Consider the following 18162-nt stretch of genomic DNA (forward strand, 5'->3'; position numbering starts at 1 on the left):
ATAGGGACAAAAAAGAGGTACTTGTTACTGAATCTCAGAGAAACAATGTAGTATTTTAATAATGGTTCCTTCTCTTTAAAATCTAACAAGCACATTAAGAATCTAGGACTAGCTTTTCACCACATTAGTAAGGTCTGTAAAACTCTCTTTTTTTTACATAATATCTTATGAGTTGGCATCATGCTCTTAGTTTGTGACAGTGAGAAATTTGTGCATGATTTTTATGTCATCTTTCATGTAACACAACTTACCCCAGCCTACCCTAGAGCTCTATTGAAAATCTACAAGTTCAGAATCCTGCTGTTAGAGTCCCTGGATTTACAAGTTTGAAGGAATATATCACACTAGTAAGAAATAGAATTGGTTCCATGATTAATATTATTAATTATTTTATGTTGTTTGCACTTTCTAGACTTTGTGTTTTAAAAAGTGATATATAAATATACTGTTATTATTATTATTCTAACAGCAGATAAAAATGTTCAGAATGTGGCTGCCAGTGCCTTGAATTAGAACATTGGAATATTAGAACAATCTGGACAAGAACAGGCCATTCAGCCCAGCAAGGCTCATCAGTTCTATTCACTTAATTCTTCAAATATAACATCAAGTAGAGTTTTGACTAAAGTCCTACTGTCTACTTCACCACTTGGTAACTAATTCCATTTGTCTATGGTTCTCTGTGTAAAAAAAATCTTCCTAATGTTTGTGCGAAATTTACTCTTAACAAGTGTCCAACTGTGTCCCCATGTTCTTGATGAACTCATTTTTAAATAACAGTCTTGATCCACTGTACTAATTCCCTTTATAATTTTAAACACTTCAATCATGTCTCCTCGTAATCTTCTTTTGATTGAACTGAAAAGGCTCAGCTCAATTAATCTTTCATATCAACTCATCCCCTGTAGCCCTGGAATCAGCCTAGTCACTCTTCTCTGGACCTATTCTCGTGCTGCTATGTCCTTTTTGTAGCCTGGAGACCAATACTGCACACAGTACTCCAGATGAGGCCTCAGTGCATTATAAAGCTTGAACACAACCTCCTTGTACTTGTATTCTACATTCTGTTAGCCTTCTTAACGGCTTCTGAACCATGTCTGGTAGTTGATAGTGTTGAGTCCACCATGACTCCTAAAACCTTGTCATAAGGCATACTTTCAATTTTTTGGACCTCCCATTGTGTATTCAAACCTAACATTTTTACTTCCTACATGTAATTCTTTACATTTCCTTACATTAAATTTCATCTGCCACAAATCTACCCAAGCCCGTATGCTGTTCAAGTCCCTCTGTGATGATTCAATGGATTCCAGGTTATCTGCCAATCCAAATGCTTGGTGTCATCTGCAAACTTAACCAGCTACTTACATTCTTATCCAAATCATTTATATACTTTAAAAACATCAGCAGCCCTAGTACTGACCTCTGAGGGACACCACTTTTAACATTACCTAATTCTGAAAGGGTTCCTCACACCATGACCTTCTACTTCCTGTGTCTGAGGTAATTTTGCACTCATCTACACACAACACAGTTAACTCCCATTTCTTTTAGTTTGATGCCCTACCTCTTATGAGGCACCTTATGAAATACTTTCTGACCTGTGTCACCTTATCAGATGTTTTCTGAATTGAACTAAAAGCTGTCACTGGCTTCATGTTCAATAAGCAATAGTCTTCAAAACTGCTACAAAATTGTATGCTTCATAATATTTTTTATACTACAAAGCAAGTATAAACCTTTAAACAGATGAAACATGCAGATTCTGACATCTAACTGTATATATTGTGAATGTGATTGCTTTGTAGCATAGCATCAATAGCAGGTGTAATGTACGTAGAAAAGGATGCCATGCAAGAGTCATTCATAGACTGGATGCTACTCAGTCATAAGGTATATTCACACATAGTCACTCACCACATCCCAATTTAAAGTAGTAAAAGAAAACTAAAGGTTTGTCTTTGGATTGTGGAAGAAAATTAGCATGTAAGCACCATGCTGTTATAATTTAGACAACTTCATGTAGGAATCAATAAAACTCATTGGATAATAAATGCTGGGAATGCTTTAAATGGTTCTCACCTGTAGTTCTCGAGAGTACTTGTTGAGCTGAGTGCTGAATTGCAGGGTGGTCTCACTGTAGCAAGAGTAGTCAAGTGGTAGGATGTGATCATGAGCCAGTTTCATTACCATCAGGCCTACCAGCTCTGCTGCTGTGCGGCCTACAAGAGCTAATCGGCCTTCCAGTAGCAACTGCAAGTTGTCAAAAGTGTCATACTCTGTGTTAAGAAATGGGTATTGGCGGAAATCCTGTGGAAACAAAAGTTGTAGAGTTTACAGAAGAATAGAAAAATTTTGCAAATATGAGGAGATCAGTTATTCTATCAAACTTATTGGGTTAGCTAATTGCCAAGTTGTCTCAATATCTCATCCACATACTTTCTAATAGCTGTCAAGGTTTCTGTTTCACTTCTTCATGAATTTGTGGTTTGTCACAGAAAGTTGCCATAACCCTCTTGGTGCTATCCTGAATTTAGTTCCCCATATTTTTTCCAATGATGTTGCTGATTTACAGGTTATCTGCCTTACATTCAGAATGGAGTGACTGTCCACATTATCACAATCACAATAACAGTGACTTTCACTATCCAACTCTTTCTCTCTAACTCCCAATGTCTCACCTCTTTAAAACTTATTTCCATTGCTGGCACACCTCCAAATGCAGTAAAACTGTATGCTCCACTGTTTAGGAAAAGAGGTCTGATTCTGTAGGACAGAAAAAGGCATTCATTGGTCTTTCATGATAAGATAAAGAGCTGAAAAAACTATCGCAAAGATGCAAGTACAAGTCAATCTGTTTATTTACTGTGAGAATTTGAGTCACTAAGTCACTAATCCTGTAGGCACTGTCACCGTGTCAATACTTGTTTTTGTTCATTTTAGTGTTCCCTGCCCACACTGTGCAATGGTGATAAACAGTAATAAGCTAAATGATTCACCTGAAATTGAATTCACAACGACATTTACAAAAAACGTGCAAAACAAATTGCATTTCACTTCTAGTGAAACTTGTGCTATTCACACAAGAAGAAAGGCATTTAGTTCCTGTCTAGAAGTATTTTCACACATTAAAAGAAAATTCCATAAAAATGTATATTTTGTATATGTTACTTACCCTAAGTAATTTGTTGTGATGCCTGAGACAAATTTTGCATCTCATGTCTCCATGTAGAAAAGAGATAATAAAATGTTTGTAATATAATACAAGCCAAAGGTGGCCAATGGTGTACAATGGTAAACAATGTGAAAAACATCCATGGAGAAAAGAAACAAAATCTCAAGTCTCTCATGTTGCATAGTCCACATGTCAGTTATTCAGTTGTGTGCTCAAAACATGCAAAACACAAGAAGTTTTCACTAAAATACTGTTAAATAGAGACTTCTACAAAAATCAGTACACATTATAAAAAATAAGTGGGATTGCCTTTTTAAATTGAAAATATGCCTCTCCTCTTCATTCATTTATCAATGGTTTTATGTAATAAGTTTTTTCTTTGGAGACAACACAATAGTGTGCATGATGGTGTGCTTAGGTATGTCTTTGTTTGGAAAATATACAGCAGGCCACATTTTTTGAAAACATACTTCACTCCTCCATGGTGTTTTTATTGAGAGGCATAAGGAGAATTGATTCTACCAGTGTTGTACAGATTTGTACAACTGCAGAAAAGAAAATGTGTCAACAAGGCTTTAGGAATCAGTATTCTTTGTTTTTCACCCAAAAAACCCTTGAAACACCAAAAAATGCATTAGTTAGTTTTGCATTTCACAATCGCAAAATCACCTACAAAACAAATTTTAGTGTCAGATTTGTGAAACAGTATGCAAATCGAAACTTGCCTCATCACTAGTGACCAATCGGAAATGTGAAGCACAAGCTAAAAACTGCATGATTATGTGAATAATTCTTCAAGATGAGGCGCTCTTTTGGTTGAAATGTTATTGAACAGCATTCGAAAAAATGTATTGCTAGCAGTCCAAGGAGTTTAAAGGATCTTGTGAAGAAACCTGATAGTCGGCCATGAGAAGCATCTACATAAAATAAAAACAGAGGTGGCATGCCTGGGGTAATGATGATAACTGAATTTGCTTGTACTGGTGCCATTCAAGTACCCATAAGATACCTTTTGCTTATGAGTAAACTATGAGTTTATCTCTCTATTTGAAAAGAAACTGATCATGACAGAAATACAGCAAATTGACTACAAGGACACTAGCTTCTGTTTCATCTCCAACTAGCATGCTCAAAAATCCATGATGATGTGAGGCTCACAGCAAGATCTGTGAGTAAAGATGAAGCATTAATTTGACAAAACATACATTTCACTTTTCCAGTTCAGGCCTTGGTTCTGTAGCTGCATGTGGATGGTCTGGCCAGCATGTCTAGGACTGTCCACCTTGGTAAGATAAAAAGAAAATTTCAGCTCATAGACTGAGTTAACTATGTATTATTCATGCATTATTATATTATATTAATAATATGTAACACACCTGATGATAGCTAAACAGTCAAAATGTTTTATTTCTCCTAAAGCTTTCAAACCTTTATCATTTGTTTCTTTATAATTTACATTATAATGTTTGCATAACTAAAATAATATGTTCTGTTTTATCAAAAAAGAATTTGCAACGTGACCAAAATTTTGAAGTTAAGAAAAATCAACTGAATTGTTACCTTATTAATAAAAAATCTGCTGTGACTTTCTCTATGCACGCAGTCGTTTTAAACTATAAGATTCCGTTACAGTTATTTCCCCATATATATATATAGCTGCTGAACACTCAGTTGTCTCTATAAATCATAAACTATTGGGATGATTTTGTTCAAAATCAATAGATTCTTACCATTTTACATTACTTTCTACTTCAGCTAAAAAAATTAAATGTTTCCCAGCCCACCCTAGTACAATTTTTCAAAGCCATAACTGAAAGCATGATCACATTCTCCATTGTTACCTGGTTTGGTTCAGCAACAGTCCAGTCCAAAAAATAATTACAGTGTGTTGAGATGTCTGCTGAGAAAACAACTGGCAGTGCTCTTCCGTCTGTTGCAGACCTGTATACATCTCATGTCATAAACTACGTCAAAAGGATCACTGCGGGCTCATCTTGTACATTTATTAATGTGTTCTCTCATGTACTGTGTGAAGGTATGTAAAGTATACGGACATGTATGTACACACATGCTTCCACTTGCACATCATCATTTGCACATCTCCTTTATAATTGCACTATTCTGCAAATGTTTATTATATATGTTGTTTAACTTAAGCTAATTATGTATTTGATGTTTTGTTATGTTATAAACATCTCCAAAGCTACAAAGTTAAATTCCTGGTTACAATAAGTACTGGCAAATAAAAGTGATTCTAATTCTGATTCTGCTATTAAGGGGAGTCATGTTACATTGCAGAAATGAGACTGGGGTACTCGTCTTGTGCTCTGTGTGTGGATCATGCATGTTCTCCCCATGTCCATTTCCTCCTAGATTTCAAAGATATGCTGATTAGATGGATTGGCGATGCTAAATTGGAACTAGTGAGTTTGCTCTTGGTGACCTTTCCAGATGTTGTTCCTACCTTGTGCCCTATGATTGCTGGGATAGGCTCCAGATGTCCCATGACCGTACCCTATGTAAGCAGGTTAGGAAAATGGATGGGCAATGTCAATAACAGTGTCAAGTTTCATTCTAACTGATTTTCTGAGTTATATTGTTCATAACACAGGCAGACTAACACCAACCCAGAAATGGTCAAAAAGTTTTAAGGGATGCCAAAAACATTTAATTCCATTAAAAAACCTTGAAACTTGAATGATTGCACATACTCTTTCTAGTTGCAAGATCACTAGAAAAAATACATCTGTTTGCACTGGCTTCTGTCAGGTGATATAATGCTGCCAGCTGTGCAAACAAAAATGAAACCAAAATTGTGACTTTGCCATCATACAATACTTTTGTGATAACTGTAATTGTATCTGTATTATACATGGAAAGTAAAAAGGAAAAGGCCATCAGTACCGTACACCATACACAAGGCAGTAAAACACTAACTATGCTACAAATTATCTACTGTATATACTGTACAGCATAAATAGCTTCATTTTCTACAGAAATATGAATCTTAATCATCACTGTACATCCTTTAGCATTTACTCCAGTAATGTCAATTTTCATATTTCAGGGATGTCATCATGCTAGAATGTTCAAGTTCTGATTGGACAGCCCAGAAATCCACAGGGATATAATAGATCTTCATAGGCGTCATTTAGAAAGGTGAATATAATAAGACAAACTGAAACTAATCAGTCAGCTACTAAGACAGAAATTAAAAAAAACAAACTTGGCACCAGATTGCTTACATAGAATTCGGATTCACTGACAGGTGCAGCCCATCCTCCTAGCATCCTCCAAAAGGTAAGAAGAAATCTAAAAGAAGCACCAGTTCAAAGAAGAACACACTCACCCCAAAAACAAACAACCTAACCTGTGGGAGGAAAGATGGAGTACCTGGAATAAAGCCCATGGATGGAGGATGGATGCTTCATACAGTGCCCATTCTAAAACAACAAGTAAGCCCGCGATTCTCTAGAGAATCGTAAATCCAAGAATGGCAATCAGTTTCTGTTCCGTCCGATATTTGGATGGATGACATATCATGGAGGGTGGATGTGTCTGGGGAAATGTCATTTCATTAAATAAGCATATCTGTACTAAGGCGGTTTCATTTTGTGGAGACGTGATTCCGTTGCCTTTGCTGACACTGACTGCTGGCAGAGTGGAGCACAGCAAGTTTAGTTTACAGGTTGTGGTGTTAATGTACCAGCCACTGAGTCTGGACAGCCTCTGCGTTTGACTCTGGGGCGTGTGCCACGGCGCAGTACGTATGCGCCTCGGTGGAAAGCCGCTGCGTGATGAAATATCATGGAGGGTGGGTGCGTCCTGGGACAGTTCATTTCAACGCGCTTCTGTTATTTTTTTTCTTCATGCAGTCTCGTTTTTGTTTTTTTATGGCTGTGTCGTTGTGTATGCGGTGGTGTGGGCAGTCGCGTCCGGGCGGCTGTACAACCTGGCGTGCACGCTTTACCTCAGGTTTAGTTCACAGGTCGTAGTCATGGTAAAGTTTCCATTTAATTCAATAACCCTACTTGAACTAAAGCGGTTTCTTTGTGTGGGCGCCTTCGTTCATTGTTTTTATCCATACGGGCTTGTTTACAGGTCATAGCCATACGGGCTCATGTTTGTATTACTAATCGTTGAGCTCCCTCCATTTGGATACGTGCCTCCTTTGCCTGTTCTGTGTCAAAAGCGCGTTGTGGGCGCACTCGTTCATTGTGTTTATACATACGGGCTCGTTTTGTATTTCCGTTAGTTGAGCTCTTTCATTGTGGAGCCGTGATGTCTTTGCTTCTGGTGTGTGTGAAGCGCGTTGTGGGAGCCTCCTGGCACAGTGGAGTAGAGCAAGTGTAGTTTACAGGTTGTGTTGTTTGGGCGCCACCTACTGACTCTGGGAAGCCGCTGCGTTTGACTCTGGGGCACCGCGCCGCAGTGCGCATGCACTTCGGTGTGTCCGCCGCGTCCACCGTGCATAAATTAACTGTCGTTTAGTAATATAGATCTCCTGAAATCGCTAAGTACCAAAGCTAAGCATGATCACTCTATAGATCTCTAAATCACTCCAGTATGAGTGAACATTTGGTTCCTGTGTTACTCCTATGTTGTCAGCATAAACTTTGGCTGTCTGATGCCTTAGAATTGTATTAACTGGGTTTGATAAATGGAAGGATTATTTTGCATATATAAAGTAATGATCAGCACGGTGGCACAAACATAGGCACACACACCAACAAGGTTTACACAATGTGCAAACTGACAAAAAATGACTGTACATACTCTTTCTAGTTGGAAGATCACTAGATAAAATACATCTGTTTGCACTGGCTTCTGTCAGGTGATATAATGCAGCCAGCTGTGCAAACAAAAATGATAAGTCAGGACATTGCCTGTTTTTGTGCAAGGCTTTTTCTTGACTAGCAATAACTTGGAACTTTATAAATGCTTCTGCAAGGGAAATGGCAGCAATAATCTACAAAGTGAGAGCTTGTTTATAGGATAATGTACTTGTATTATAAAAAATTTAACATGTACTGTATAATTGTTTATTTACCTACCATACTGCTGAAAATGTATTTTGATTGAAGACATCTAGTAAGTGAACTTGGTAATCTTTATCACACTAAAATTCAACCCGATTTAGTTTACCAAGACTAGCAAGTGGCAACAATAAGAGATTAATAAAACTTGTGAGCACAAAAGCGTTGTTACACATGGGAGTCATGGAAGCAAGATTGCAGAAAACTGCAGATTGGAGATGTTTTCAGTCATAATTTAGTATTTACCCACTTCTCTCCATACACACAAGCAGCATAGCATTGTGGCCATCTGACCTCAGCCCACAAGATTGCAACCCTGGAGAACTTGATATCATCTCCTACAGAAAGGAATGTAATATATTCTAGCACAAATCATTAGAGAAGTAGCATAAAAACTGTGTGTGACTTGAGTTTATGTTAGCTAACTAAGAAAAAACATTTGGAAGTTAAATTTTCTTTGACTACAGATACCATAGATCCTTTCCTTGCTCATTCTTTAAGTGGCATTTCCAAAAAGTTTATTCACTCAACCCATTCATTGTACCTGTCAGGACCAAGGTGGTTGGCTATTGTTCTGTATTTTCTTGGTATTTATTTATTTTGGTTTTGTAATATTATAAAGAGAGTATATTAAAATATAGACAAAAATATTTTTACACTAGCAGTAGCAATTGGCTACTAATTGAGATGTCTAGAATGAAAGCCTGCAATAAATACAGCCCACCAGACAAAAACAATCTGTTCTATTTAATTCAAAGAGGATAGATAGATAGATAGATAGATAGATAGATAGATAGATAGATAGATAGATAGATAGATAGATAGATAGATAGATAGATAGATAGATAGATAGATAGATAGATAGATAGATAGATAGATAGATAGATAGATAGATAGATAACATTTTACTGGCACTTTACACACCTGGAAGTGTGTTTTGCTGATAAGTGGGTAAGGTACAGGTGACCCATGTCGCACACTCAAGGTCAACCTGAAAAAGCGGAGTGGAACTGCCACGTGGACTCACCACTCAAAGTGAAAGGCAAGGGTCAGATGTCAGCTAAAAGAATGGTAGAGACCAAGGAATATTACACCTTGTTATTAACTGAAACTTATTTTCGTTTTTTGTAAAATAGTTTTTTTTTACCCTTATGTATCCATTTTTCTTTTTTTTATCATTTATGATATTAACTAGTCCATAAAAAACTACTGGGAAAAGTTATATTTTTTATTATTCTCCCACAATGCTGTACTTAGTGTCATTATTTCCATTATGATCATTCCCAGAAGGCACCAGGAGTGTGAAGTGTAGCGCATATCTGGCACAACTACTTCAATTCATCAGATTCATTTCAGGTATATGACCTTGCTTTTATTTTCTTGACCTTTGATTTTTTTTGACTTGTGTTTTGATCTTGACATCTAATTAACTAGAGATTTTGGCTACCGACCTCTCATCAGTTTCCTGATTGCATCTCTTTTATTAAAAATCTAACAATCTATTTCTAGTCAGAACACTTATGATGTAGAATGCAACTTTTCTAGAGGGAAAGGAGAGATGATATGAACTAGATAGAATCACAATCACGTCCACCAAACTTCTTGATAAAAGTTAGTTTCTCTCTTTCTCTCAAATTGCTCCCTAGGTGAGTCCCTGAGTTGGTGTACGGATACCCACACACCCCAGGCTGGAGGCTGTACAGGTAGAATTTCTTCCAGAAGACAAGAGGGTTGATTGTTGTTGGTGTGTATGCATTGTACACACACTCATACACACAGATTTTCAGCTTATATACTAAAATCAATTAAGAGTAAAAGCCTTTGTGGATAGCCAATGTTTCCCCTTATGATAATATACATTTATCAGGCTAATGTTTTTTCTATAACAAGACAGAAGGGTGAGATGATATTGCATTTGTATGTGGACAGCATATACATAATAAATAAATGCACACCTGTTTGATAACTCCTTCAATCAGATTGGCAAGAAGTGGACTTGTATATGCATAAAGCCGATCATCACCTTAAAAGACAAAGAGAAAAAAAAATATTAAATTTAATTAACAAAAGTAAAAACATTCATAACAAAAATATTTTTTTATGTTACTTACACCATATAATTTGTAGTGACAGCTGAAAAAAATGTTATTCTTATCTGTTCAGCCAGAATGGAGAGAAGACGTTTATGATATAATAGAAGGCAATAGTTACCAATGCTGTAAAATAGCAAAGGGTATGAAAAATGCCAATTGAAAACAAGAAGAAAAATCTCACTTTACTTGTGATGCATAATCCACAAGTCAGTTATTCAGATGTATGCTCAAAACATGCAATATACATGTTGCATTTTTTACTAAAATACTGTTAAATAGTTTCTTTTGGAAAAATCAGTGCACATCACAAACAGGAAACCTAAAGCCTTGTGAGGGTCACTTTTAAAATTGAAGACGGAACTGTTGACGAACAAACGAGGGTTAGAGGTGGGTCTTCAGTTCAATTCAAGTCAGTCTCATGAGGCGTTACATTACTGTTTATAATATTCTTAAAGTATCTATCAATATTTTAGCAAATAATCATGCATTTTGCACATTTTGTGGATATGACTGGTGTGGCACCCGGCTGGGGTTCCTACCCGGACGGGATGCCCAGGAGGACCGGAGGAGGGCTCATGCCTCCTCCAGAACATGAGGGGGCGTCCGCCCTGGTTGCTTTGGAGGCCACGGGTACAGAGCATGGAAGCTCAACCCTGTCGGGGCCCGTGGTCACCGCCAGGGATGCCTTGGGAGCCCTGGGCCTCAGTACTTCCGCCACACCCGGAAGTACTGGGGGGAAGAGGATTGTGGACACCCGGAGGACTTCCAGATGTACCGTCAGAGCTTCCGCCACACAGGGGTGTGGCTACGGATCCCCTCAGGATGCACCTGGAGTCCTTCCGGGATGAATAAAAGGGGCCGCCTCCCTCCAGTCAGGGGCAAGAGTCGGGTGGAAGAGGACGAAGCTTGGTGGAGAGGAGTGGAGGCAGACCAGAGACTGTGAAAGTCATTGTGTTGTGGCCAGGACTTAAAGGGGTGATTGGTGCTGAGGCACTGGGTCTGTGCACTGTAATTATGTATAATAAACGTGTGTGTGGTGATAACAACATGTCTACCTGTCTGTGTCCGGGCTGTTCCCCACACTGGATAAGTGAAATGTGTGTTACGCATGGAACGTGAGTAACATTACTTTATTTTCACATTGTTTGTCGTTGTACAGTATTTCTGCATGAAAACACTAGTTTAAAAATTTTTCTCTGCCATCACTACAAATCACTACATGGATAAATAACAAAAAAATATCATTTTTGGATAGAGTATTCATTTAATGCAGTGTTTTTTAATATTGAAGTAAAATTTACATCAATGGATGTGCAAAGTAATTTGCCACTTCAAATCTGAATATATGCATAAATCTAATATAATATAAATCTAATCTCTAATAACCAGTTTTTATGGTTCTTGAAGACAGCTAAATAACTGGAGCAGACAATGTATTTAGTATCTACATTAACAAAATTATATTTTTTCCAACAGTTAACAAAAACATAATAATTGAACCAATACCAGAACTAGATTTACAGAGTATTCTCCTGATTATTGAAGATTACCTGGCTGTAAATAGGTTTGTTGCCATAGCTGGTTACCCGTTATCCATTAATACTGATCAGTCATTAAAGTGATGCATTATGGACCAATTCCCTCATCTTCATGCACTTTCACTTCCAGTAATGTATTTTAAGGATTCATAAGGGTTCCTGCATTTACATTACTAAGTACTAGGCTGCTCTGTCTGGCACATTATTGCTAGGCTCACTATAAAACACTACATATGCAAGGATAAAAGTCAACAGAGATGTAAAACATTTTAACTACTACTTCAGTTACACTGGGTGATAGAATGTTTCCTGCAAACCTGAGGAGTACATCTTGAAGAACTAATCAGGGGTACAAAATCCTACTGCACATTCACTGGCACATACAGAAGATAATTAGACAATTTACTATGTTACAGAAATGGCTATTAATGTAAAATTCAAATTCACCCAACTCTCAGAAATATGATTCTAAATACTATGACCTTATGATTGTTGTTTCATATGTAGCACATTGGCACATTGGTAGCACAGCTGCCTTGCAGTAAGGAGACCTGTGTAGAGTTTGTATGTTCTCCTCATAACTGCATGGGTTTCCTCCAAGTGCTCTGGTTTACTTCCACCTTCCAAAGGCATGCAGGTTAATGGAATTAGCAATGCTTTATTGGTCCTGTTGTGTGTGTGTTCAGCAAGTGATGGGCCTGTTCCCTGTCCATGGATTGTTCCTGCATCGTGCACTAGCTCCCCCATGACACTCCTCAGAATTTAGCAGGCTTAGGAAATGGTATGGTGTAGTATTTGTTATTTTGTGTGGATTGAGTCAGGTTGATATTCTTTTCACTTTTTTATACTGATCAGTAGTCTTATTTTGCAGCTCTTCTGAAGAAGAATGAATTGCAATAAATGCAGTATGCCTGCAAACCCATTAGGCTTTCAGAAGTTGGATGTGGAGAAGTAGTATAAACAATTGAACAGAATGAGTCAGCAGAATTTGATTCATAAACAAGACATGTATCAAAACTTCATCAGGATCTGTTCACCAACTTTGATTAAAAAATTGCAGTGAAAAACCTCAAGTTAGTGAGTTACAACTGTTTACATATTAAATGTAGGCCATGACCTTGAGGTAAAACCAACAGGCCAGTGAAGTAGGAAATGTTTACTTTCCGCATTAAAGTTATGCTTTCACCATTTCTGTTAGACTGCTTCATCATTTTAAAAAATCTGCTTCAGTTTGTTTACTCCGCTTGTTTGCGTGCTTAATCTGAACAATTAGATTAAGCACTTGAACACTAAATATTTTACGTTTTTAAGTTTTTTACTTCCTTTATTTAGTATGCAATGGATTTTGAAGCAGATTTTAATGTTATCTCTTACACTCCAATTCAAATACAACTTTAAAAAAATATTTAGCAAAACACTTGCTTGCCACCCCACATCACTAGCAGCTGTTTGAAACTTCAACCAATAAAGGCTGAAATTTTGTGGAGTAATGAGAGTTCTATGCACTGCCTGATCTAAACAGATGGGTGTATCATGGCGGTCTGTGTTAACTTGCATGATGGCTATTCAAGAAGAAGAGAATTTTGTAAATTGATGTAAACGTTCAAAATAAAAACAACAAAAATGGACAGGAGAAAATCTTATTGCAGCACAGAAAATAAAAATAAAATTAGAAATGTAACTTTTGAAAAGATACTGTTAGAGAAAAGATGTGCTGTTGGTGAGGGAGGAGTGTATTCAATGAATCAAACTCGAGAAGCTGAGCTTATTCCAGACATTTTCTGTTCCACCTCCTTGCCTGCTTCCTATCAGAATCAAGATAAAGCATAGCGTTGTGTTGCAGCTTGAGAGTTAATGAAACAAAACTTTGGAGAAAGCTTAAGACTTTTTTTTAAGCATTCACTACTGTGATCCTGGCAAGAGTTCCTCGCCACAACAATCTCGTCAGTATAACAATACAAGCAATCAAGAAAAGGCAACTCAAACTGCAGAGCTAGCAAGATTTTGGTGCTGGATGTCCCAGTTAGGAAATAAAATTGCAGATGTACCTGCAACAAATATTGAAAAAACAAATCAAAAGCTAAACTTGTTTGCTGAAATCTGTTGTTTATGAACTCTCAGGTATATTGGTTGTTAATTGAAAATAATGCGGGCTTTATTTTTTTTGCAATTAAGCAACAGCCTGCTGTGAAAATCCATTGCTGCCCTGCTAAATTTGTCCTGGCATTAAGCTTGCTTTGCAGTCGAATTATTCACATATTGTAATTTTCACAGCAATTGGTAGAGAGAGCTTGGATGTCAAAAGAGTCCTGCTTGCACCTTATTTGTATGTTATTAATTAATACATTATTATACTTCAATTAAAAAAATGTGTCTGCATAGTTTCAGTTAATTAGGATGTCAAAATCAAATGATACTGTATAGCATACTAACAGCGCTGACAAGTTGCATCAGTTGGCTGGGTGGTTGGCTGGGCTGCGCCGTAAGATGGCTGCACCGACGAGAGCTCCGAGTCATCTCAGCAAAAAGTTATTATTTATTTTCTTACTACTCACTCTTTTTGTGCGTTCTACCTTATCACACTTTCAGTATGACCGGCAAACACTATTGGAATTACGTTCATCAGCCAGTTCGGATTTTACAACAGTTTTTGATATCGCGGACACTGTACTGCCTGGAGCCTTTTGCTTACTCGCGCGACGCCGAAGGAAAACAAAGAGGGGGAAACGCGCCGGAGTTCTGTGCTGAACCCGACAGAGAAACAACAAGCCTCCTCTGCCTAGCATCCTGCTCGCTAATGTTCAGTCTCTGGACAACAAATTAGATGAGCTGCACGCACGGATAAAGCACCAGAAAGACATCACGAACTGCTGCGTTTTGGCGTTCACAGAGACGTGGTTAGAGCCCAGCGTACCTGACTGCGCAGTCACACCAGACAGGTTCACAGTTTATCGGGGAGACAGAAAGAAGGACTCAGGCAAGTCAAGGGGAGGGGGTGTGTGCTTTATGGTTAACTCTTCGTGGGCTACGGATGTGTGTGTCTTAAAAACACACTGCTCACCGGTTCTTGAGCTGCTGACCATTAAAGTCAGACCCTTTTACCTCCCGAGGGAGTTCAGTTCAGTTCTCCTTTCAGTTGTTTACATCCCCCCACAAGCTGATAAAGCTTCGGCTATGGATGAACTGTATGATGTTATCAGTGGACTAGAGAACGCTAACTCAGAAGCAGCATTTATTGTGTTGGGAGACTTTAACAGAGCAAACATGAAGAAAGTTCTCCCTAGATACTATCAGCACATCTCTCCCCCCACAAGAGGTGATCAAACACTGGATCATTGTTACACCTTATTCAAGGACTCCTACAAATCTCTCCCTCGACCAGCTTTTGGAAAAGCAGACCATTGCTCTGTATTGCTGCTGCCTGCATATAAACAAAGACTTAAACAGGAAAAACCGGTTTACAGGAACATCTACAAATGGGACAGTGAAGCTGAGGGGGTCTTACAGGACTGCTTTGAAACAACTGATTGGGAGATGTTTGAGGATGCAGCTGATGGCAACATCAATGAATTCACAGACTCTGTCACAGGATATATCAGCAAGTGCATTGACGATGTTGTCACTAAAACCACCGTTTGCATATATCCTAACCAGAAACCCTGGGTAAATAGGGAGATCCGGGCTAAGCTCAAGGCGCGGACCTCTGCCTTTGGCTCAGGGGACTCTGATGCATACAAAGCAGCCAGATACGAACTCCGGAGGTCCATCAAGAAGGCCAAACGGGACTACAGGGACAAAGTGGAGTCAAGCTACCACAGCTCTGACACCAAGCGCCTGTGGAATGGACTGTGCTGCATCACTGACTATAAAAAGAAAAACACAGTCAGTGTTCAGCCCACTGCATGTCTTGCAGACAAGCTCAATACTTTCTATGCCCGTTTTGATGCAGCCAACAAAGAACAGGTGCTATATCCTCAAGGGGGCAGTGAGTCTGTCACTCTGATCCTTGAAACGTCTGATGTGAGAAGGTCCTTCAAAAAGGTCAATCCTCGCAAAGCTCCGGGACCAGATGGCATCCCAGGCCGTGCCCTCAGGGCGTGTGCTGACCAACATTTTCAATCTCTCCCTGAGGCAGTCAGTGGTCCCCACTTCCTTCAAGGCATCCACCATCATTCCTGTCCCAAAGAAACCGGTGGTCTCCTGTCTGAATGACTATCGGCCGGTTGCACTGACATCGGTCATTATGAAGTGTTTCGAGCAACTAGTCAAAGGTCACATCTGCTCCTCCCTCCCTGACACGCTGGATCCTCTCCAATTTGCTTACAGAGCAAACAGATCTACAGAGGATGCCGTTGCGCTAACAATAAACACTGCCCTCACCCACCTGGAAAGAGGAAATACATATGTAAGAATGCTGTTCATAGATTACAGCTCAGCATTCAACACCATCATCCCCTCAAAACTCGTCTTGAAGCTTGACGACCTTGGGTTGGGGACGACCATCTGCAGATGGATTTTCTCTTTCCTCACAAACAGGCCCCAGGTGGTGAGAGTCGGCAAACACACATCCTCATCACTCATTTTAAACACAGGAGCGCCGCAGGGCTGTGTGCTTAGCCACCTCTTGTATTCCTTGTTCACCCACGACTGTGTTGCAAAACACGGCACAAACACCATCATCAAGTTTGCAGACGACACAACCATCATAGGCCTTATCACTGACAACGATGAGACGGCCTACAGAGAGGAGGTGCTGGCATTGAGTAATTGGTGCCTAGATAACAACTTGTCTCTTAACGTCAGCAAAACCAAGGAGATGATTGTGGACTATCGAAAACAACAAGGCAGAGAACACCAGGCCATCTACAATCAGCGGCATAGAAGTTGAAAGGGTTAACAGCTTCAAGTTCCTCGGAGTAAACATCACCAAGGATCTCTCGTGGACCCTTCACATAGACACTGTGGTCAAGAAAGCTCGCCAGCGGCTCTATTTCCTGAGGAGGCTGAGGAAGTTTGGCATGAATGCCAACATCACCTCAAACTTTTACAGGAGTGTGGTCGAGAGTCTGCTGACGGGCTGCATTACCGTCTGGTATGGGAGCTGCTCTGCCAGCAGCCGGAAATCACTACAGAGAGTGGTGAAGGCAGCAGAGCACATCACGGGCAAGAGTCTTCCTGCCATTGAAGACATTTACCTCCATCGGTGCTTGCGTAAGACAAGCAGCATCATAAAGGACCACAGCCATCCAGCACGCCAGCTGTTCTCCTTGTTACCATCTGGCAGACGATACAGGAGTCTGGCTGCTCGGACTACAAGACTTAAGAACAGTTTTTACCACCAGGCCATTCGACTCCTCAACAGCAACACCTGAACACTTACATTCACTTACATTACATCTACATTGCATTACATCTACATTGCACTACTCACACACACACTGTACCTGCACACACTCTGAATACTGACTGGAACATGCATCTGCACTTTATAACTTATAACTTCTTTTAAAACATACACATTTTATTTTATATGGCTTGTCTATTTTTAACTTGTAATCTTTTTTTTTTTTTTTTTAAGCTTTATTAGATCTAGGCTGAGTGACTTGTTTTTCTCGTCATACACATTTCATTGTATGTTGACCCTGTGTTAACCTATATATGACAAATAAACCTAAACCTAAACCAGTCTAGGATAAGTCACCAACAGTATGAGTTGGCACTCCATCAGGCAAAGGAGCCGGTTTAGAGCCATAGTTGGGTGAATTTCAAATAGTGTGGTAACAGTGAGTGCTACTTCTAAAAACATCTACCCAAAACAGCAATGAAAAAGAGCGAGAATCCATTTGCATTTAGCAATGATCAGCACCACAGTGGCACAGCACTGCCTGCAATATGTTGAACTCTGATTGTAAGTATCATTCAAATTACAGTTTTTGACATTTTAGGTTATAGAAGATTATGTTTATGTATTTCTAATTACACTATCATTTAAATTAATGAAACATATTAATTACACATTGGTAAAACATTTAAAGCTATTTTGTCCATTGAAAATGCTAAGAATTAATAAAATATCACATACAAGTTTTCTCATTTCTTCCGCATCATTCTTGTTTTGTCAATGTGATGCAACAAGTAAAAATATATCTAAAATAGTACTAAAAAGAACTTTGGAAAGAGATCTGTATGTTGGGAAGTTCTCAGAGTATATCTTGCCCTAAAACAGTCCCTCGATATTTTTCTTGTGGTCAGCATGATGTTCATGTTGTCAATGAGGCTTTTCTGAAGTTGCTGATATGTGAAACTATGCAATATGCATG

The 18162-nt window shown here is 38.8% G+C and overlaps 1 protein-coding gene across 2 annotated transcripts in view; it reads right to left on the minus strand.

Moving 5' to 3' along the window:
* Window positions 1–18162, minus strand: part of tfr2 (transferrin receptor 2) — a 76894-nt gene that overhangs the window by 12610 nt on the left and 46122 nt on the right. For both annotated transcript variants that reach the window (XM_028798231.2, XM_028798229.2), the window contains exons 14-17: window positions 10167–10234; window positions 4381–4457; window positions 2682–2766; window positions 2083–2310 (exon numbers count right to left, since the gene is read on the minus strand). In XM_028798231.2, the coding sequence (XP_028654064.1) occupies window positions 2083–2310; window positions 2682–2766; window positions 4381–4457; window positions 10167–10234 (458 nt within the window). The remainder of the gene's footprint in view (window positions 1–2082; window positions 2311–2681; window positions 2767–4380; window positions 4458–10166; window positions 10235–18162) is intronic.

The sequence above is a fragment of the Erpetoichthys calabaricus genome, chromosome 3, assembly GCF_900747795.2.
Source record: "Erpetoichthys calabaricus chromosome 3, fErpCal1.3, whole genome shotgun sequence".
Taxonomy (NCBI): Eukaryota; Metazoa; Chordata; class Cladistia; order Polypteriformes; family Polypteridae; genus Erpetoichthys; species Erpetoichthys calabaricus.